At 38.2% G+C, this 22,841-nt stretch overlaps 2 protein-coding genes across 4 annotated transcripts; both read right to left on the bottom strand.

Annotated features, from left to right (window-relative positions):
* Nucleotides 1–1,344: 1,344 nt before the first annotated feature.
* si:ch211-81a5.8 (uncharacterized protein LOC560648 homolog) lies at nt 1,345–6,973 on the bottom strand. Its single transcript, XM_047816292.1, has 4 exons — nt 4,116–6,973; nt 3,266–3,604; nt 1,857–1,944; nt 1,345–1,748 (listed from the first exon to the last, which is right to left on the bottom strand). The coding sequence occupies exons 2-4, from the start codon at nt 3,433–3,435 to the stop codon at nt 1,593–1,595; spliced, it is 414 nt and encodes a 137-aa protein (XP_047672248.1). The 5' UTR covers nt 3,436–3,604; nt 4,116–6,973; the 3' UTR covers nt 1,345–1,592.
* A 132-nt stretch (nt 6,974–7,105) lies between these two features.
* Nucleotides 7,106–22,028, bottom strand: clk2a (CDC-like kinase 2a). Of its 3 annotated transcripts, none has more exons than XM_027143885.2 (14): nt 21,846–22,028; nt 17,099–17,286; nt 16,610–16,850; nt 15,594–15,687; nt 14,668–14,734; nt 14,160–14,276; nt 13,216–13,382; nt 13,022–13,116; nt 12,793–12,922; nt 9,709–9,791; nt 9,304–9,383; nt 8,788–8,878; nt 8,173–8,360; nt 7,106–8,034 (listed from the first exon to the last, which is right to left on the bottom strand). In XM_027143885.2, exons 2-14 carry the CDS (start codon nt 17,284–17,286, stop codon nt 8,022–8,024), a joined length of 1,554 nt encoding a protein of 517 aa, XP_026999686.1. In that variant the 5' UTR covers nt 21,846–22,028; the 3' UTR covers nt 7,106–8,021. The 3 variants fall into 3 exon arrangements, with proteins under 3 accessions (XP_026999686.1, XP_026999687.1, XP_026999688.1); XM_027143886.2 differs by having other exon boundaries at nt 15,594–15,684; XM_027143887.2 differs by lacking the exons at nt 15,594–15,687; nt 17,099–17,286; nt 21,846–22,028 and having other exon boundaries at nt 16,610–16,747.
* Nucleotides 22,029–22,841: the final 813 nt, after the last annotated feature.

Below are 22,841 nucleotides of genomic sequence, written 5' to 3'. Positions count from 1 at the left end.
TATCTTTTACACTTATGGGGTTTAGAAATTAGGTTAAAGATATTTTTATTTCTAAAAAATTGAAGAGAATTTATATATATATGTGTGTATATATATATATATATATATATATATATATATATATATATATATATATATATATATACACACACACACACACACACACACACAGAGAGAGAGAGAGAGAGAGAGAGAGAGAGAGAGAGAGAGAGAGAGAGAGAGAGAGAGAGAAGTTTTAGCTTCTTCACTAATGGGCAGATGATGACTCAGTATACATCGCATGTGCAGAAATTGTTATAGGAGATTATTATTATAAGAAAGAGCGAATTTATTGTGTTGGATAGTCGTGTGTTGAACTTTAATTAAAAAGTGATAGTGTTTTGGGACACTGGGAAAGTGTCTTGCAGCAGTTGCTTTTACTGCTGCTGGAAACATCTCGCATGTTTTGTTCGCTCTCTAGTGGACAATCTGGAGCACAACAACTGAGCACTACAGAAGTCCAACAGTGCCTCAACTACAGCATCAAAACCACCTGCCTAATATTGTGTAGGATATCTTCTGCTATCATACCAGCTCTGATCTCTCAAGGCCTGGTTGGTTTTCAAAGACAAAGTAATCTGTGCTCTGTAATGTTTTAAGTTATATTATCAGTGCTGAAATATCAAGACCTTGTAGATTTTTGGTTCACGTTCAGGTTCTTTCTCCATTTTCTCTTTTATTAGATAATCATTTATTTGTTTGCAAATAAATAAACATTTTTTTTGTATTTGAATGTGCCAATGTTCCAGTCATTATCTGATCTTCACAGTCTCTTTATGACACCTAGGAGCTTATTTTGAGTAAAAAATAGTCCAATAAAATGATAGAAATCATAATCAAACATTAGCAAAAGTCACATATTAAATGATGGCAACTTTGTTTTTAACTGTAAATGGTGCATATGACAAACTGAAAAAGAAGAAGAAGAAGAAGAAGAAGAAGAAGAAGAAGAAGAAGAAGATTCATCATAACATTACAGCCCAAAGAAATTCTTCATCCAAGCATGTTAGATAGTTGGGGTCAGAGCACAGGATAAGCCATTATACCCAGCCCTGAAGCAGAGAGAGTTAAGGGCCTTACTCAAGGGCCCAACAGCGGCATCGTAGTGGTGCTGGGGCTTGAACCCCAAACTTCTGATAATAAACACAGTGCCTTGAATATTGGGCCTCCAACACCCCCAATAACACCAGGAGAATTTTACAGATTTCCGTAACTTATTTTATTCACTTTCTGTACTATTGATGTGTGTATCTGTAGTTTGATGTTGTCATCATCATCATCATCATGCTATATCCTAGATATTAGTATTTGGAAAAAGTTGAGATAATGAACTGTAAATATAAATGTTTCTTAAACAAACTCCATGCAAGCAGATCTCACCACTTCCATTTATTTATTTATTTATTTATTATTTGACTGACTCTTATATGACAATATATATGGTTTAGAATAATTAAATAATCTAAGCTTCAACCACAATGAAACCATTATGCTGCTGTAACAGGTGCAGGATATGTGCACATAATGGATGCAGATTATTTTGTGCTTCTTTTTTACATGACTTTACACTGCTCTGCGCTCGCTGCTGTAGGTTTAAAGGACCGGACACTGTCGTCTATATTCAGACTTAAACACTGGAAGGCACCAAAAAGAGAGTCATCTTTCTTTGAAGAGGCTTTGGTTTTTAAGTGCTTCCTGTCCTGGGGTGCCTGAAAAGCACAAACGAGAAATAAAGGCTCTCGTCTATTACTTTGCTTTACACATTATTCTCAAAATCAGCACATTGAGGACCCAGAATTCAGGGACCACACACTTACTTTTGTGTAATGGTGTGGGTTCCTGTAGTGGACCTTCAGAACTGTTCTCTCTGCTTTCTTCTGAGCTAATATGCCTTGTCTCAGTTTCCTGTATGAATATAACATCATTATGTATACGTTAAAGAGTTGATGGCTTCTTGAAATGTCATTCGAGTTACAGATAGAAAATAAATAAATGATAAAACAATAAAACAGCAGCAAATTCAAACATGCAAGTGAGTTGTAAATGTAAATCCAAACAGAAGATTTAATAATAATAATAGAGTTAATCAACATCGAGTACTCAAAAGACGAATGTTGGATGGAAAAAGCAACTTGTCATGTTTGTCGCATGTTTGTCATCGACTGGTTGTGCAAAAAACATAAAAAGCTTTCTATAAAGCTTAAGTTAAGAGACTTTCACACATACAGCGACTCACAGTGATGAAGCAACCAATTATTTTTAATCAAAGCTGCAGAATTCTGGTTACACGTGCAACATCAACCATTGGTGCGAGATGTGGGCGTGTCCAATAAAAACGGTGCAGATAAACACTGCTGAATTTTATACTCAAATCATTTGTGTCAATAGCGTGTTAAATTTACAATATTACTATGGCAACCAGTCATAAGAGCACCCCCTATTGACCCCCTGATAAAATCACTCAAAGAATCATCAAGGGGAAAAAATACACTTGCAGCAAGTTCATAAAACCTCATTTTAAGTTAAGTGATCGAATTGAAGACATCAAATAATGCAAAATAATAGTTACATTTGAGTGTATTTAATGTTTAAAGTTTATCATTTATTACTAGCTTTTTTTAAAGCTTAATAATAATAATAATAATTTATGATCAGCTCTCTTGGGATTAGTTATTTAGGGGTAATTTTTGTGCAGCCCAGGAATAGGAGATATCACCATAAACCGATTTCAGTCATGTGCGAGGTCTGACTGCGAGACAGGGAACATACGAATATATGGACTCTTACAGTGCCTCCAGATTGCTGTAGCAGGTGGGGAAGAGCTTTAATGTGGGTCTGTACTAGAAAGGAGCAAGGAGGAGGGGGATGAGCTACAGGGGTAATGACTAACAGAGTGAACTACACCTGAGCTCTACTGTCACATGTATATTCGTGTCAATCTCTCTCTACATGGGAGTAAAGCAGTGACAAGATGGGGGAAAAAGGGGGATGTGGTAGCTCAGTGGTTGAGCTGTTGGACCTCTGCTCAGAAGGTCATGAGTTCAAATTTCAGGTCCACCAAGCTGCCACTCCTGGGCCCCTGAGCAAGGCCCTTACCCCTAAATTGCTCAGCTCTATATAAGGGAGCTAGCCCCATGCCGTACACTTAAGTGACACATTTGTATTTTTTTGCTGCTTGTTGTAAGCAGCATTTACACCTTTTTGACATTTATTTGATTTGACTTGCCTTTCTCGCTGTAGGTCTGCTTGGTAGGCTCTGATCCAGGACGAGTCATAAGTGATGTGGGAGTAACAGCAGGGTGCACTTTTCCTTCTAACAGCCTTCCCCTTTTTACCAGCTCCATCCTTCACCCCTGATATGAAGCCAGCTAGAGATTTCTTCACTATGGCATCCATATTTCAATTCAAATACGTTGTTACAGAGTGCAGCTGAAAAGTATTCGCTTCTCTGCTTCTCGGTCTTCCTCAAGGTTCAACACTGCCAGTGATTTTCTGACTCTTGTTCATGCATATTGCATTCACCTCATTTAATATATGAAAATGAAGAAATGTTTCGGGTCTACAGCTGAAAAAAAGAACAAGAACCAGTTACAAAAGACAAATATTGAGTGCATACACAAATATTTCCCTAACATTAACACACAAGAAATTCATTGCACTATAAAAGTCTCATTAATAGTATACAAAGTGAGCAAGCACTTATGGTGAGGAAATATTATTACAGTAATGCTGACTGCCATGTAGCCTAAGCTTAAATACATTTTTATTAAACTATATATATATGGCTCACTTAGTACATAAAAATGTGTTTAAGAGGTCTTTTATTCCAAATGCTATTAAATTTTGTGATGTGTGATGTGATATTCTAATGGATATTAATCTTTGTTTTTGTGTATTGTCCAGGTCCTTTTGTTTTTCTTATTTTTAAGTGATGATGAGCCAAAGAAAAATGTACACCTTGGTGGACAATAAAGACATACAATACAATACATAATAAATATATATAAACATTAGAACAGGTCTCTAGAATTTACAGTAAAGCTCAAGAGAAAATATCAAGACACACATTTACATACCTTATACTTCTATCAGCATTCACATTCAATCCAACGTGCTGCTTTCTGCCTCACAAGGCTGTTCCACTTCGAGTCTTAAGTGCTACACTTTTTTTTTATGTCGCTGACTAATTCCACAACAACATAATGCTCTGTAATCTCATTAGGAACAGCCAGGAATCGTAAAACACGTGAGGACTGAAAGAGGTTAAAGGGTTTAGTCCTGAACAAATTTATTCTTAAATGCCACATCATTAACTGAAAATATGTTGGAAAGTAATAACAACCTTTTAGGTTATTGCGATGAGTGGTAATTTGGAAAATGCATTTTGTAGATAAAATGCTACAGATTAAGAATTATTGGTCAGGATATCGGTCACTAAACCTTATGTAATGATCTCTAGAGTCATAAGCTAGTACCCTTAGGGGTAAGATGGTTTGAACAGGTGATTAAGCATGTTGTAGCTCAAAGGTTAAGACTTTGGTTTTTTACTAATTGGAAGGTGGGGAGTTTAAAATCTCAGAATCTTCAAGCTGACGCTAAACAGGCCCTTTTGAACGAGTCCTAATAAAATATTTGGCAAACGTAAATGTCACGTTTCTCTGGAAGTGACGGATCAGCTGATCGGTCTGATCTCATCTGTGCAGTTTCTGCTAACTTGGTACAAGCATTAAGGAGGTGTTGTGAAGTTAAATCTTGTGTAAAAACCACGTCACCGCATTCCAGGTGGCGTCTGGATAAAGCTACCTGCAGCTTACGGGATCAGTCTGAAAAGGTCATCAGACATCAAGTTTTAAAATATAAATGGAGAAAGAACTCATCTGAAGAGAGCAGTAAGAGATGGTTGGCAGGAGAACGCAGAGAAAGACAAAAACAAGCTTAATGCTGATGGACCATAGCACACCATTATCTAGGACAATAAAACTGCTGTGGTTTTTCCATTTCCTGTCTGATTTAACTGTAGTTAAACAATCTCTCCAGGAAATGAATTTGTCAGGAAATATTCTATTTAATTTATTTGTATAGCACTTTTAACAACAGACATTAGAGAGAAACTATTTCTAACATCCATGACTAATGATCAAGCCTGAGGCAATGGTGACGAGGAAAAACTTGAGATGATATGAGGAAGAAACCTTGAGAGGAACCAGACTCAGAAGTGAACCTCAGCCTCATGTGTGACACTGGAAAGGAAATAATGTAAATATAAATAATGTCCTTTCCACAACAGATTGTAGTCCAGTGGAATTGTGTAACCAAGAGCTCCTGATGAACCAACAGGTCATATTATATATCAAAGCATCCAAACAGTCACATTTAGGAATCAGAGCAGCTGAAGGAAAATATCAGATCAGCGTATCTAGTGTTGACCTTCTTTCCTCACATTTATGAGAGGTTTAAGTTCTGATCAAGTTTGGGACTGACTTTATTTCTGGCTTTTTGTGGATGGAAACAAACCAGAGAACATGGAGAAAACCCATAAGACAAAGAGAGACCACGATAAACAATCCACAGCATTGGACTGAGGACACTGGAGCTGTGACACAAAGCTACCCGCTACACCATAGTGTCCCCAAACAATAATTATGGCTTTTCACCCAGAGTGATCGTAGACTATGGGTAAAAAGGATCCTGGGTTATTTTGTTTAACGTTTCACACTTTAATAATTAACAGGGTTAATAATTAATCCTGGATCTTCATGATGTGATGTTTCACACTTCATATTCCTTAACTTTCTTATTTGCAGCATCAACAGCCGTGTTTTGATAAATACAGCACATCGATATATTTGGCCTTTTTAAATTTGTTGCCTAGCTGATAAAGGCCTTAATTAATATCCAGCTTCTTCAAATATTTTAGTCTATTCATTAACAATACTCCATCCAGTTTAGCCTGAATACTTTTCTGATTATAACTGTAAAAATTAAACATGCACCAACTGACACGTTTTCTGTCACCGTTTGACTTTTTCCCTCAAATAATGTAACTACTGTTTACACAACATGCAGTGGTTCCGTCACTGTAAGAGGATGTGATATGAGGTGCACAGGTGCTCTTTAAGGTCTGGTTGGTTGCCTGTTGCTAAGCATCTAACAAGGCTTCATTTCAAACTACACGTTTGGCACTGGATTGTTCGAAGAAGCAGCTTTTGTCATATGTACATTAAAGAACAATTAAATTCCTTTTGGAGGTTGGGAGTCTGAGCACTGGGTCAAACATGATACAGCACAACAGGAGCAATGAGGGTTAAGGGCTTTGCTCAAGGGCCCCAACAGTGGCAGCTTGGTAGTGCTGGGGCTTGAACCCTGATCCTTTGAGCAACAACCATTAACAAGCCTTAACCGCCACCACAAGGGTTTTCACATATTTCAGCTTATCAAGCTGGGGTCAGAGCACACATCAGCCATGACACAGTGCCCCTGGAGCAGATGGGGTTGCTCAAAAAGGTCCAACTTTGAGAGCATGGAAGGTCGGAGGCTTGAACCCCAGACCTTCTGATCAGTAACCCACTTCTTTGACCGCAGAGATCCTGACTGTGGTCCCTATATGCGAAGTTAAAGTTATGCTAATTCCACGTGTTACATAGTTGCGCTAACCCAAGTGTGAAACCGTTAATGTGGCCAAGATTAGAATCAGGCTTTAGACGACAAATAGGGGTGACATGCAATATAAAAAAACGTCCGATAATGTTTTGTTATTAGTTCAGTAAATGCTTATTTTACTATAAGATGGTCTGCCATCTGTTATAAACACTAAAAAAGTACAGAAAATGATCCGAGATGGTACTGTGATGGTACCACCTTGGCTTGGCTTCACATTAGAAGTTCTCATGTGCTCTCCTGAAAAAGTTCTCATCTCTTTAACCTACTGGCGATCTGCTTGGTCTATGAACTCAATGTAAAAGATGGATTAGTTTCATGTTCTCACCTTAATACAGAAAGTGGCTTCATATATTCGGAAAACAGCAGAAGCTACAAAATCAACACAAACAGTGAATGAGAGACAAACTCTGACAAGATGTCTGCTGTTTTCTGCCTGTGAAGCTGTGAAGACTCCAACACAAACCAGGCAGACAGACAGAGCCTTTATTCTATACAGTCATAGATACATATAGATTTGTATATACAGATATACACCTTTAGCTTCATATAAAAACACAAAACAAAAATAATGCTGATTTAAATAAATACTGTAAACCTTTGCTGGCAAGAATGACAGCACACAAAGGATCTGTGCTTGACTACATGAACAAAAGGCTTCCATTGAAAATCCACATGTGTGTGTGTCACATTGAAGAAAGAAAAACATACCAATCTACATGAAACAGTAGCTTCTGTATAGGTTCTATTAGATGAGTCTGACAGAAGGAGTGTGTCCCTGCCAAAACACCTCTTCACCTGTTGCCTGTCCAGTAAAAATACGACTAAGTAAGTGATTTAATTCAGGCTCAGGGTTCAATTACAATGGAATCCAATGCGATTGATAACAGTTCGTTGCTTTTCATTACGTTTACATTCATGTTTTCCAAACACTTCCAAAAGAAAAAAAAGAAAGAAAGAAAGAAAGAAAAAAAAACAACAACAAACAAACAAAAAAAAAACACCTTGTTTGGGTTTTGCTACAACAGATATGACTCAAAGGCGTTCTCTCTGTTCGAGATGGTTTTTTAAAACCTCTTCCATCTACTGTGTGTCTGCAGTACTGGATCACGCTCATTCCATCATGTCCATGATGTGTGGAAGACTTCGTGTCTGTGTATCTGTGACATGGCATCCTATGATACACGCTCTACCCACAGGCTCTGGAAATACCCAACTATTGTAACCAGCTGCATCTTAAGACAAAGTCCTGCGTCACCTTTAAATCCTTTAAAGCTGACACGGCAGTGTAACCCGACAACTCAGTCCACCTTAAAACTACTTGGTCAAAGAGGTTGCCTGAAAATAAAAAAAGGATCAGTTTCACCAGGTGAATCCCGATTGTTGTTGCACACCAACTCTTTTCATAGCCCCTCAAAAATGTGAAGAGTTTTTTTTTGGCGCAAAAAATCTAAGGCAGGTAGAAACAAACATCACCGGCTAATGTCACGATTGACCTCCCAGTGCTTTCCTGATGTCTGGTCGCTAGCAGTGATGGGACTCTGGAAGAACTGATGCCTGAGCGCTGCAGCCAGAGTAATGCGCTTTGGTGGCTCATACTCCAGCATGGCCTCGATCAGGTCGAACAGCTGGTGATGCTCCTCAGCCTCAGACAAGATGTAGCGCTGAACAAACAGAGACAAAATACATCAAAAGAGCGATAATAGCGGACAGTGAAGCAGCTACTTGGACTTAACCCCCACCCCCTATTGATGACCACACCACGACCTTGAACCTTGAACTGAACACCATTAAACCGACAAGTCATGAATTTGAGAAAAACAGCTCCACATCCTTGGAAGTAATTAAAACATGGCCACCACATTTCATGTTTTTGATCGTCGTTTAGTCGTTTTTTTGTTTTATTTTTACACGAGCCTGAGTAGATTAGTGCCAAAATTGTGAAATTGTTTATTTTGCAAAAGTAAGTTAGTCAGAAAATCATCTCACTGACAGTGACTTGCACTTTGGTCTGTACAAAGACAATAGATCATAAACATGTGCTTGGAACTATAATAATAATAATAATAATAAATAAAAGCAGTGTCTCACTCGCAAGGGCTTGCAGTTCTCTCGAACATATCTTCCTGCTGAGGAGTTTTCGTCCCAGTCGAGACGCCCCCGGTAAAAGTACTTCTGCTTTCTGTTGGGATGAGAAATCCAAGTCCAATTCTTCTGACAAAACCTCATTAATCAGTGTAAAATGTGTCGAACAGACTTTTCCAAAGTAAGGGGTGATCGAGGGTTGCTCGGTTTACAAAAACGTGGTCAGGAGAGAAACTCAGGATCTCCCCCTTTGTTCAGTTCATTTAATTAACGAAGCACTTGAATGCGAGTAGCATGTAATTGAGCCATATTTAAATAATGAGTGTGAACAAGAGAAACAGACAGACTGTCCTGTCGCTTTTATACCTACAGAAAGTTCAGCATTTTGTAGAAGTCTTCGGTCAGACTAACTTGAGAAATAGTAGAAGTCTGATGTATATGAAGCATGCACTTGGTCATTTTTCAAATGTGTGTGTGTGTGTGTTTGTGTGTGTGCGCGCGCGTGCGCTGGTGGTGCTTTACCTAGTTTTTCTGATCATCCTGGAAGGGACAGGACCCAATATTCTCTCCATCATGGCTAAGTGCTCTCTGTTATCATGAGTCTGGAGACCAAAAAGAAAGAAAGAAAAGAAAAAAAGAGACGATGGCATCAGTAAGAGGAGAACCTCTTAACGTCTCCGATGTTAAAGATGATCAGACTCTTTACTGAGTGCTGTTATTAGATTAGGGAAATGAAACTAAAATAACATTGTATAGCATGAAGAATTAAAAATAACCAAAAAAAGGATCTGTAAAGGCAACATTGAAAGAGGGAACAAAAAAAAAGGGGGGAAGATTAGTCTTCAGTTACAAACAGCAGCGATAGTCGCCTTAGTACACAGGCTGCACAGCAAGAGAGAAAAGAATAAAAGAAAACCAGCAGCTTACCTGAAAAAGTGTGAAGCCAAGGTAATACTCGAAGAGGATGCAGCCTATACTCCACACGTCACAAGGCTGGCTCCAACCCAGTTCTGAACACATTCACAAATACACTAAACACACACTCCTTATATGACTTTACATACTAACAATATTTTTCTAACAATCTATTAATAACAAATGCATTTAAATAGGAGTAAATAAATTCACTATTTAAGCACAAGCTTGGGAAGACAGGAATCTCCGAGGTTCCAGTTATAGCGGTCATCATCATCATCATGAGGGAGGATGATTTAAACGGAAAGTCTACAGCAAAACTGTTGCGTTTTGTAGCACTTTTCCTTTTAGCCTATTGTGTGTCCTATATAAACCCTACTAACCTATACAGCAGTTAAACGGCTTTCGCTAGTGCAGCTTAGCTTTCTTTTCCTTGACTGCAGGAACGCATTCGTTAGCAAAACATTGAGAAAATGAAACTTTGCTCATCAGGTTGACTTCGTTATACAAGAATTCGATAATTATCTCCTCAGTTACAGCTGATAACTGACTTCAGCTATGAAATACCTTGTTGATGGGTAACTTAAAAAAAATTAAATAAATAAAATACACAAATTAACTGGGTTATTTTTCCTGCTCCAATGCAGTATGTTCATATCTGGCCACCGCCGCTTCCTTTCCTCCCTCGGCAGCCACAGAAAATATCGTTGTCAAACAGATAATCAGTTTATCAGATAATCAGGGGCTTTTTACACTTCATGCGTTTTCTGTGATCAGATAGCTATCCGATGGTAAAAAGACCAGGGGTCTCATTTATAAAACTGTGCGTAGGATCCCTACTAAAAGTTTATGTACGCCCAAAAGCCAAAAATGGCGTACGCCAAAAAATTCCGATTTATAAAACCGTGCGTACGCACACCTGTAAGCAATGTTCCCTTTATAAATCACAGATCACCCGCAGATGTGCGTACATGAACCAGCCTCAAATCCCGCCCTGTACACGCCCATTTTTAACCATAAATAGTCAATGCAAATCACTGCGTGGGCACGAGAGTGGACGCTCTGTGTGTTTAAAAATGGGGTGAGGAGCCAGCATCTCAGGGGTAGCCACTGTCGCATGCATATTTTATTTATATATAATTTTATATATATAGTATAATTATATATAAAAGCAAAATTGTTATAATTATATTAAAAACAAAATTGTTACATTTTCTACTTTTTAATATTGTTAAACTCACCAAGAAGCCAGCCATCACGTACTGCGCCTGCATTTAGTCTGTTCCCTACACTGTTATGTGTCAAGATAAAGGAATCATGTGTGGAATCATGTCAATTGTGCCGATTACATTTGGGAAACCAGACATTGCTGCAAAATTTCATTTTAATTTTGGCCTGTTCTCACACAGTGTAGGGGAACCTGATGTATCGACTACCCATATTAAGTATACCATTCAAAACGACAGATATTATGGCACTCAGGGACGGCTGTGATATTCCAGACCTATAGGGTGAGATGATGAATTCCAATAGAATTATTTCATATACAAAAAGGTCTTAGACACAAAGTTGAGGATTACTTATAGTTTTTTTTTTTTATATAAATAATTTACCTGTCTGCCAATTCCCGCTGGAATCAGCCGGTTGCCAAGAACCCCAGAGTGGTGAGGACTTGTATTTGGACTGGGATGGCATAGTTCCGGTGTGTTGCCCTCTCTAATACTGGACCCAATTCAACACATAGATCTTATTCTGCCATTGGCGTAATCCTCCAAGAGTGCCAGAAGTGCCATCATGAAGCATTACATACCCGGGTCACCGGAGGATTTATATGTTTCTAGCAATTAGACTGATCGTTAACACCTTGACAAAATCACAGAATTAATTTGTGGGCGAAAATTTTATGTTATAGTGAGCACATGCTTCTTCATGACGGTTTTGTAATGAACACCGTAGAACCGATGAGGAGCAGCGATTGTGCTTCATGACTGTATTTGCGGACTTTGACATTTTATGATATATGTACATTAAGGAAAATGTAACTGTAAGGCAGCGCTAGGTATTTATTCATTCATTCATCTTCTACCGCTTATCCGAACTACTCTGGTCACGGGGATCCTGTGCCTAACCTCAGGCGTCATTGGGCATCAAGGCAGGATACATGCTGATTATTATTATTATTATTTTATTTCTAATACATTTTGAATTACGTTTGGATTTTACTAGATGTATATAGCCTAAAACAATTGGCACAAATAACACTGTTGGATTTAATCTTCATGATAATGTGGATATGACGTATGAAATGGAGTGAAAATTAAATCTCATTAATTCTTATAATCGTTCTTCTCACATGAATTTTCTACAATCTAACTTCAGTTCACGACCTCACCGTCTGTGTCACCAATTCCCTTTGTCTCCAGAATGTGCGTACGCACGTCTCAAAGTTTGCTTAAAGGTGCGCACATTCTCCGTCGTTTGTTTTTTATAGATCACAACCTTTGCGCGAAAACTGGCGTACGCACGTTTCCAGCCCAGTTTTGTGCGTACGCACGCTTTATAAATGAGACCCCAGGTCTAAATGCCCTCCGAAACGTTTTTGAGACGGATATAAGCCGCACAAACCAACACGTGTTCCATTTCAATTACCACGGAAATGAGGTAAAATACATTTGCATTTTGGGCGGGAGTAGAAAGATCAGATTGATATCCGATTCGCCAAGACGCATTTATGTGGCCTATGGCAAATGGAACAGATTTAACAAATCAGATAGCTATCGGATCAGAGAAAACACATGAAGTGACCAGGTGTAAAAAGGCCCTCAGTTATTGCTGTTCAAACGCTTATAACAGGTTTCACATACTACAACTAAATTCACATTTATTCAAGCCTTTGTTGATGCATCATTTTTTTGTTTATTAAATAAAAAGCTGAAACTTCCTACTACACTAGTAGGACATCGCCAGGGAATATTCCTTTTGCTTTTAATCACATACCTCCCATTTCCTTTTGTATGTTACCGATACCTGATAATATATTAAAATGTAACAGTGGTCATGAATTATAAATCTTGAATAATAAGGCTTCACGCTTACCAAGAATAACCTCAGGTGCGCGGTAATGCCTGGTGGAGACGATCGTGCTGTGGTGTTCGTGGTCGAACGTAGCACTGCCGAAATCTACAACCCTCACTGCGGCGCTCTTCACCGTACGCTCTTCTCTCTTCTGAATGAGAAAGCAAGACACACCAAAATAAACGATTCATTCTAAGGGACATGGTTTAATTAATTGATTAATTAAGGAAAGAAACATTCACACGCTCACCTTCTCTACGTTGTAGTTCAGGGAGAAGTCCGAGTTCACGAAGAGAATGTTCTCTGGTTTCAGATCTGTGTGGGTCAGCTTGTTATCATGCAGAACTGTAAATGAGATGACAATATCGTGTTTGTACCAGTAAAACTCATACGAGTGCCTCCGTTAAACGAGCTTTGAGGTTTTATTTCTGTTGATGTACTCACACTTGACGGCTAGGCAGAGCTGGTAGGCCATGTGTCGCACATGGGTGATGGAATAAGGCAGGTAATTGTTCTCCTTCAGGAAGTCAAAGGTACTGAGTGCTAGCAGCTCAAAGCTGAGACACATGTGACCGTGATAGTCGAACCAGTCAAACATCTGTACACACAGACTGCAAAGAAATGATAACAGGAGAAAGAAAATAGGAGTTTATGTAGGTCAGGCAGGATAACAAGAATTCCCTTTAATTCTCTGACTATACAAAATATTCTAATAGATTTACCTTCCAGTCGGCATGATGCTGCTTTACAAAATGATCACAAAGCTCATCTTCAGTTTGATTGTATTTATTTCATACCTTAACATTAATAATCAAAGACAGATTCTGTGTGCTAATTTTTTGCATTGTTTTTGAGATTTGCATTTCTGTTTATTATGTAACATTTAAGTCTTTTTCACTATTCTCACCTGAATCGGCACAAGATTCGACAGACAAATTGAAGAAACTAGTGCAGTGTCTCAAACTGCATAACTCTCCTCAGTTCCAGGACATTATTACTACTACCAGTGAACGTGGTTGAGGTGTCACTCGTTTTAAATCCATTCACCTTCAGTTTTTGGTTACTGTGCATGAAACCAATAAACATTTTACAGGGTGTTTTAAGGCTAATTTTGACATCTAGTGAACATCAACTTTAAAGCTTCCATATCTAGTCTACAGAAACTTTGCAGGTGTGTGTGTGTGCGTGTGCATGTGTGTGAGTGCATGTGTGAGTGCGTGTGTGATTGCGTCTGTGTGCGTGCGAGAACGATGCTGTGAGATGATAACCAAACTGAGATGATCTTAAAAATATAAAATTAAAAAAATAAATAAATAAAAATACATAAAAAGTGAAAAAATGCAAAATAAAAATTTGTCACATGTACAGTAAATGTAAGGTTGACTCACTTTTTATTATCAGGGTCTCGTTCGTTGATCCTCTCCAACACGTTGATCTCCAGTCGCGCAGCCTCCTTGTACTTCTCAACGTTTTTAATGATTTTCAGAGCCACATGAGCTCCACCTCTGAAATAAAAAACAAACGTTATGAGTAAAAATAAAAAACATAGAAGATTAAGATAAGTTTAAACTAAAATACGTAAACTTTTTTTTTTGCTCAGGTTATTAAAGAAAAAATGTCAGCTGAACAAATGTGAACTCCGGGTGAAACATTTACATGCCTGTTCATTCTTGGCAGCACCAAATAACAGACTGCTTCATTATGTAAATTGTATTAAAAACTGTCACCCTTACTGCTGTAAACCTCCTCTATTTATAAAAAAAAAGAGAAATAAAGAGATTTCTTTAAAATTGTTAAGTTATGTAACAATTGAACTCAATCTTAATTGTTAAAGTAACATAAGTTCCTCTAACAATTTCCTAACAAGCTTTTGAACTTGTTAAATTAAAGGCCTACCTTCGATGGTCGATGCACTCCATCACCCTTCCAAATGTGCCTTCGCCCAAAGTGCCAACAATTTCATCTGAGAGAGAGACAGGGATGGGGGAAAGGAAGAGAGAGAAAAAAAAAAGACAAAAAAAAAGCAAAGAAACAAATAATATTAACAAAAACGAAAACAGGCAAGAGAACCAAAAAGGCAGGCGATAAGTGCTCTAACATCTCTGCATTGACCCGTCTCACCGCCCCAACCCGCCCAGACCCTGCCCCCCAACCCGTTAGCCATTAAAAATTTACCTAAAATACACAACCAATTTGCACACCGTCGGGCCAACAAAGCGAACAAAACAAACTTGGGTAATTACTCAACCCTGGAAATATTGTAGAAACTAATGAAGTAAAACAATGACGACATCCCCCTGATGAGGAATCACTGAATTTGCTGGAAAAATTGATTAAAAAAACAAAAAAACCAAACAAACAAACAAAAGCAAACAAACAAGGAGCCGCCCGATCCCGCCCCGAACTAAATGACTGAAACGAGATCTAAACGAGACTAAGGTATAGGGAGCAAAATTAACGCTTAGTAGTATGTTATCCTAATGAGAGAAAAAAAAACCCCGAAATGACTATATACGCTGAGACGATAAAAGAAGAGGATATCAAAAGCTGTAAAAGCTTTTTAAACATCCCTGTAAAGCACCTTGGACACCACTAAGGCCAAAACAAGAAAGGCTAAAAAAAAAATCTTCTATGAAATATTCTATGTGTATGAAAGTTAAGATACCGATCTATAACATTCTGGTCTGTTCTAACAATCGATATCATCAACATCATGACCACTGGCCCTGGCGTGTGAGTGTGTATGCTCTGTGCTGCTACTGATAGGGAGAAAGGTTACGATATAAGAGTAGAGGAGTAGTAGTAGTAGTGGCAGTGTGTACATCTCTCTTGCAGGACGTCGCCACTCCGACAGATCAGGTGACCCTCCTCGTCGTCCCTCACACATAACGGCCGCGTCCCGCTGGCACTCCGCTGCTTTTCAGCCCCACCAGCCAGGGTCACAGGTCACGGCACAACCGGCAAAGCAGGAGGGGATAAGCCGAGAGGGCAGGGTGGAAGGGGCAGCCGTTGCCACGGCGATGGAGAGGAGCAGTGATGGTGGTGGTTGTGTACGTAGGTTTGGTGATCATGGAGTGGTTCGAATGACACCACGTGAGAAGATATATAACGATAGGGATATAGTGCAAGGGAACAAGTCAAAGATCACATTTTGTCCCTTTTGTTGCTCTCTACATGAACTCCCCTCCCCTCAAACTCCTGTCTAGTGCCCTGACAAAAAACCTGCATCAAACATTTATGTATACAAGAGCAACACATAAGCAAAAGGAACTGGTAATCATCACATTATACAAGTTGATATAGAAAATCAAACTTGTTGCACTACCAGGTGAAAAAAAAGCAAGCAGTCAATGGAGAGAAAAAATCTACATTCTTTTAAATCGATAATCTTTTCTCTGCTTTTTTTTTTGTTGTTGTTCATTTGATTTCATTTTTAAAGTGAAGCTCTAAATAAAGAAAGAGAGAAAGAAAGAAAGAAACAGAGAGAGGGGGGTGTGTATAGAGAAATAATGACACAAACTTGTCATTAAAACTACACAAACAGCTTTATATAAGGTAATGACTACAAGCTAGTTACTTCCTTTACATTAGGATCATTTTCAATCGAAATAAAAAAATAAAAATAAAAAAAAACTAATATGCACAAAACGGTCTAACAAATCAAAAAAGGAAAAAAAACAAAACACTCACCAAGTCCTGGAGCTGTAGAGAAGAAAATGTTAAAATGAATTTAAAAAAAAAGAGGGAGAAAGAGCAAGGGAGAGAGGGGGAGAGAGAGAGAGAAAAAGAGAAAGAGAGAGAGGGCCTAGACGTAAGGCCTGGGCTGGGAAGTACTCACCGAGGAAGATGGGCTATAGGACCTGGTTCTACGCCGCCTTCGTTTGTGCTTACGCCTGCTGCCTTTGTGGCGTTGGTGCGTGCGGCGATAGTCATAAGTGGTGGAAGGGTCGCGTGAGTGGTAGCCGTCTGGAGACAGTCGCTCTCGCTCGCGTTCTCGCTCCCGTTCGTGCTCCTGTCGCCGGTAGGGTTCACCATAGCGCCTGTCGTAAGGTCTCCTGTCTACTGAACGGTTGTCGTAGCTGGAAATGAAAAAGAATCAAAAGAATCAACTGCTTAGCTTTCATTTTATTCAATAAAGCCAGTTTTAACAATATAAACTACATAAACCAGCATTAACAAAATGTTTTCAAAAAATAGCTGTACAATTAGTTCTTTTGAAAAGAAAGCATCTGTTCGCTATTGACATAAATTGTTTTTTTATTAGTAGAAAATAAATTTTTTTGTAATTTTTATTGAAGATATTCGATCACGGTTATTTCTAGATTACCTCCTGGAGCGTCCGTACATAACCTCCTGCCTGTGTCCTCGTCCTCTCCTGTCTCGTTCGCTGCTTAAGGAGAAGGATCGTGAGCGCCGGTGTCTTGGCTTTCTCCCTCGCTCTCGCTCACGATAGCGGTCCTGATAGCTGCTGCGGCTGGCCCGCTCCGACGATGCATACCGCCTAGAATGGGGCATCTGAACACACAGACACATGCAGCAGATGGTCAGCATAATGAAGCTTAAGATAAGTTTGATTGATTGTGATTAGTCAATGTGATAAACAATATTTCTGATCCAATTATGGTCTGCAGAACAAGAGGACATTCTGCACTTGACATTTAAACTCAATATTGTTTAGTCGATTGGACAAGAAACACACACTTTTTTCTCTCTGGCTGCTGACCTTCTCTTTAAAAACTCTAAAAGGTGCAATAGTCGATTTCTGTTCAAATTCTCCAAACAGCCTAAAAGGTAAATATAACATGACAAAAATAGTGGTATAAACCAAAGTCTGAGAACAAATGTATTAAGTGACTGAGAAATTCGTTAAAAAAAAAACAGTGGTGGTGTGATGTACATCAGTGAACACTGAGCTTCTTGAGGATGAGTGAGAATGAGGGAATCTAAAGCAGAAATAAATAAAAACCACCATCAAACGCACTGAATTAACTAAAACACCAATCATGAAATAGCTGAATGGTTTTACTCAATGCACATTTAAGAAGATGGAAAAAAAGAAGCAAAATTAAATCCTGGGTTTAGCTTCATCACAAGAGTTTCCAAGAAACAAAGTCATTTGCAAAACTTGCTAAAAAACAAACTGTGTGGATGAGCAAAGGACAAGCAGTAATACATGAGACACACATGTGGAGCTCTCAAAATCCTGTATGTAGGTTTAGAAATTGAGTGAAAGAGTAAGTGAACGAGAGAGAACAAGAGGGTGATCAAGAGAACAAGTAAGAGTGAACATAAGAGTGAACGAACAAGTGAGATAAGGAGTGAATGAAAGAGTCAACCAACTAGTGAGAGAACCAGTGAGTAAGAAAGAGAACAAACGAGTGAATGCATGAGAGAACGAACGAGTGAGAGAACGAACGAGTGAATGCGTGAGAACGAGTGCACAAGATATAGGGAGTTCTCATAATTTTGTGCATATGCTTAAAGAGTGAGTAACAGAGCGAGTGAGTGAATAAACAAGTGAGTGAATGAATGATTGAGTGAGTGTTCTTAATTTGCTTTTTGTCACATTGTAAAAATTAAATACATCGGGTTCAGCTTTGACCATTGATGATTTATACGTGCACTTTTTCCCACGGTCACGTTTCAAGCACTATACGTCTGTCAGAAAACATTTATTTGATTTGTGGTTCATTTCATTTAATGCAGTGAGAAAACAAAAAACAAACCTAACAACAACTGGGCCACGAGGACACATTTCACTCTGCATTCACACATTACAACATTTAATCTGTGTGTGAATGTAGAATAACCCAGCCTTACAAACCGGATCAACGGGTGTGAAAGCAGCCTCTGGATATTTTTCTGTAAATATGATGATGAAAAGCAAACAGAGCTGAATAACAAAGCTGAAGCTCTGAAGGTTGATTTGACTTTGAAAAAAAAAAGGAAAGAAAAAATAATGCAACATTAAGAACCTTTAAATAAATGTCACAAATACAAAAGAATTGCAGCTGGTTTTGTATTTTGTAGCTGTATTATCATAATAAAATTTTTTTTTAAAAATCTGACTTCATTCGGTTTGTTTTGATTGATTTCCCCCTTTTTATCCCAACATTTTGGAGAATGCACCAAGTGAGACATCAGAGATTCAGAGATGAACATTTTAGTCGATGCCGTTTGTTTTTAATATACAATCACGTGAAAAATTTAGGACACCTCATGAAAGCCAGTGGGTGTTTTTTTTTTATTATTTGTAAAATGTAATTTAATGAAATCCAATTTCTTGTGAGGAAAAAATAAAAATGCCTCCACATAGATTTGTACTTAAAATGAATAAAAAAGGGAATTTTTAAGGTTGGAAACTTTCCATGGGAATTAACAGGAATATATGGAAATAAACTTTTTTTAAAATGCCTATAACAAGGAACTTAAATGTAGTTAAAAAAAAATCTTGCAGCATAATTTTGTTTAAAACAACAAGATTTAATGCAATTTAAGTATTTAAGAATTTGTACCCTGCGTTCCTCAGTCACTTGCACACAGCACACTGCTTACTGGAGGGCCATTGAGGCCAAACCACCTGCATGTACTTACATTCTTCCATAAAATGCACAGTAACACTTTATTTTAGGGTCATTTAACTTTATGCCTATGAGCATGAATAATAATAGAATATTGGCTATTTGTTAGTACTTATTAAACACATATTAATGTCTTATTCTGCATTACCTTATTCTACAATACCTAAACTTAATAACTACTTTCTAACTCTTAATAAGCAGTAAATTAGGAGTGTTACCACATGCGCAGATTATTTGATGACCCACCCCCACACATTCGCTTGAGAAAAAATGCTTTATTTTACATTTTGATTGGGACTTTTTTAGAAGGGCAAGGGTGGGGGATGCTTTCATTTTACAGCAATCATAGGGAAATATGTTTATTACAATTATTAAGTTTATTATGTTTATTACAAGCATAATAATGTTTATTATGCTTTTGTGCTACTCAATGAAATAATCAATTAAAGTTATTACAATTAAATCAGTCAAGACATAATTTTGAAAATTTGTATTACCTTGCATGCATGTCTAAACAATGCCTAAACAAAATGTTTATTCATGTTTGTATATGATATAGTTTATATAAATTTCCCTATATTTCCAAGGAATTTATGGGCATTATCATTTATTTGCTTTGTGGTTCATTTCATTTCACTTAATCCCCAGATTAAGTTCCTGTGGAAAGTTTCCGTGAATTTACCGGAAATTTAACGGAAACTTTCTGCCCCATTGCAACCCTACTCACATCAAGTGCAAATTATTAGAACATTGTTACAGAGCATTTTGACGAAGGCTTGAATTATTTAAACCTGGTTTATGCTTAAATGTTGAAGTGAGAGATCTCAACATGGTGAGATCCAAAGAGCTCTCTGAGGCCATCAGAAAGAAGATTGTTGATGATTATGAGTCTGGGATATAAAAAGATCTCAAAAGAATTTGTAATCAGCCATTCTACTGTCCAGGAAACATTTACAAGTAGAGAACATTTAAAACATCTGCCAACATGACCAGGTCAGGACAGCCAAGCAAATTCACCCCAAGAGCAGGCAGTAAGATGCTTAAAGAAGTCTACAAAAACAATAAAATATCATCACGGGACCTTCAGCAAGCTCTTTACAAAACATCTTTAATTATCATGGGAGGTGTGAAGGAGGAAACCTTTGCTGTATTTAGAAATACATGAGGGTAAGAACGAAGAGAGAGACACAGAGACAAAGGCCAACACTTCTGGAATATTGTGATTTAGACAGATGAGAAATGTAATTATTTGGACATGATAACAGACGGCATGTTTGGCATTTCAGCAAAAGAACCTCATGCCAACTGTGAAACATGGAGGTGGAAGTGTTATGGTTTGGGGATGTTTTGCTGCAGCAGGACCTAACCAGCTCATCATCACTGAATCCACTATGAATTCTATGTTGTATCTGAAGGTGTCTGAGGAACATGTGAGACCATCTGTCAAAAAAATCGAAACTCAAGCAGAACTGGACCCTGCAAGATGACAACCATCTAAAACATAATAGTAAATCCAACAAAGACTGGCTGAATTCTGGAGTGACCCAGTCAAAGCTCAGATCTAAATCCTATTGAGATCCTGTGTGGTGATGTGAAACAGCCTGTGGATGTAAGAACATCAAACATCACAAGAAACGTCTCATTTCAGCCAAAGCAAATGAGGAAACATTGACTATTAGGGCACATGGTGTGAAAACTTTTTCCTCAAATCAAATACTCATTATTGAGTAGAATAATGATCAGAAATCGACATGTTGACATTTCTTAATAAAGGACTGAAAGTTTAATGGGGTGACCTAATTTTTTCACACGAATATATATTATTTTATTATATATATATATATATATATATATATATATATATATATATATATATATATATATATATATATATGAATGAGAGAGAGAGAGAGAGAGAGAGAGAGAGAGAGAGTCACGATTATAGCTAGTTTTTTTTTTTTTTTAAAGTAAGATATATAATGAAGTGTTCGCACCTGAAAAGGTTTCTATGACATTTACATGTAAGATAATTCTGTTGTTTTGGGTCCAGGCCTTTATCTTTCCTCAGCAGCTCTTAAAAGGCTTCGTGTTCACAAGTGTAACTTGAACTAGCTAACGTGCTAACGCGATCAACTAACATGCTAACGTTAGCGCTGTATTAAAAAACTTTTCTCTCAAGTCAGACTTTTTACAAAACAATTCTAGTTCGCTAAAAACATACACCGACCCTGTGATCGAGGTCAGTTCATAAAATAATAATAATGATATGTAGGGCCAAACAAACATTTTGAAGCTAGCTGTTTTGCTAATGGTGCTAGCTTAGCTACCCGCCCGTGTAGATACATATTTAATCTCATATCGTGCCGCCATGTTGATGTGGTTAGCATGAAGAGGCTAAGCTAAGCTAGGTTATGCTAAGCTAGGCTAAGCTAGCTAGGCACTCGAGAGAGAAGGGAAAAAAACGTTTTAACGTGAGACTAAAAGTTGTGTTACCGTTTTAGCAGCGAGGCCTGTGCGTTTATCCCAAAGAAAATCCGTGTTGGCGCTCAAACTCTGGATTTCTCTCTCTGCTGAATTTTGGACGACTAGCAAAATAATAAAAGCTGAAACCGAGATTCAACAACAGCGACACTGAGGAGGCTGTGTCCCAAATCACACACAGAGGAATGCGCCCTAGTGGACATGTTGTGCAACTACACAGGCTGTACAAGCCATGTGGGCTCAGCTTCATTAACCATTATAACCTTCACTACTGTAATTGATCAAACTCTGTGCACACCTGACCCTCAGGTAAGGTGTGAGCTTTAAACCACACCGTGGACGTTAATACACACTTGGTCCATTTCTACAAGATATTCTTTTGGAGAGAATTTGTGTCCATATAGTATTAGAGAGGTCAGGTGCTGATGTCGGTAAGAAGGTCTGATGTTCAGAGGTCAGAGATCTGTTCAGGAAGCTCGACTGCTTCCAATCTAAATACCGTCTATTTTTATGGCGCTTGCTTTGTGCACAGGTGATCTTCTATAAAATGTCTCTCAGGTAGATGCCTAACTTTAACACAACTCTACAGCCCCAGACCTTTTAACCCTCCTCCACCACAATTAACTCAAGTCAAGAATCAAGGCCATCATCTCTCACCGACGACCAGGTACTCTTGAGTACGTTAGCATCCAGACCATAAAGTGTGATTCCACGCTCCAGAGAACTGCTCCAGAGTCCAGTCACAACAGACTAGCTTGCACTTTGAAGAGCGTTTAGTGATGTTAGGCTCGTGTGCGGCTGCTCGGTTATGTCTCTGATGCTGATGTTTCTTCCAGACACAGTTTAGAAGGCTGTAATGAGCGACACGATAGAACAAACAGCATTTTAAACTCTACACGCTTCAGCATGGTGAGTCACGTTGTCCATCACAACTATCGTTTCTTCTACAAGCTTCCATTGGACCAGGACTGAAATTTCAAAAACTTGCTTGTGTCAAGCTCTTCATCA

This window comes from Tachysurus fulvidraco, chromosome 7, assembly GCF_022655615.1.
Source record: "Tachysurus fulvidraco isolate hzauxx_2018 chromosome 7, HZAU_PFXX_2.0, whole genome shotgun sequence".
Classification (NCBI taxonomy): domain Eukaryota; kingdom Metazoa; phylum Chordata; class Actinopteri; order Siluriformes; family Bagridae; genus Tachysurus; species Tachysurus fulvidraco.
This window is presented reverse-complemented; position numbering and strand designations above follow the sequence as displayed.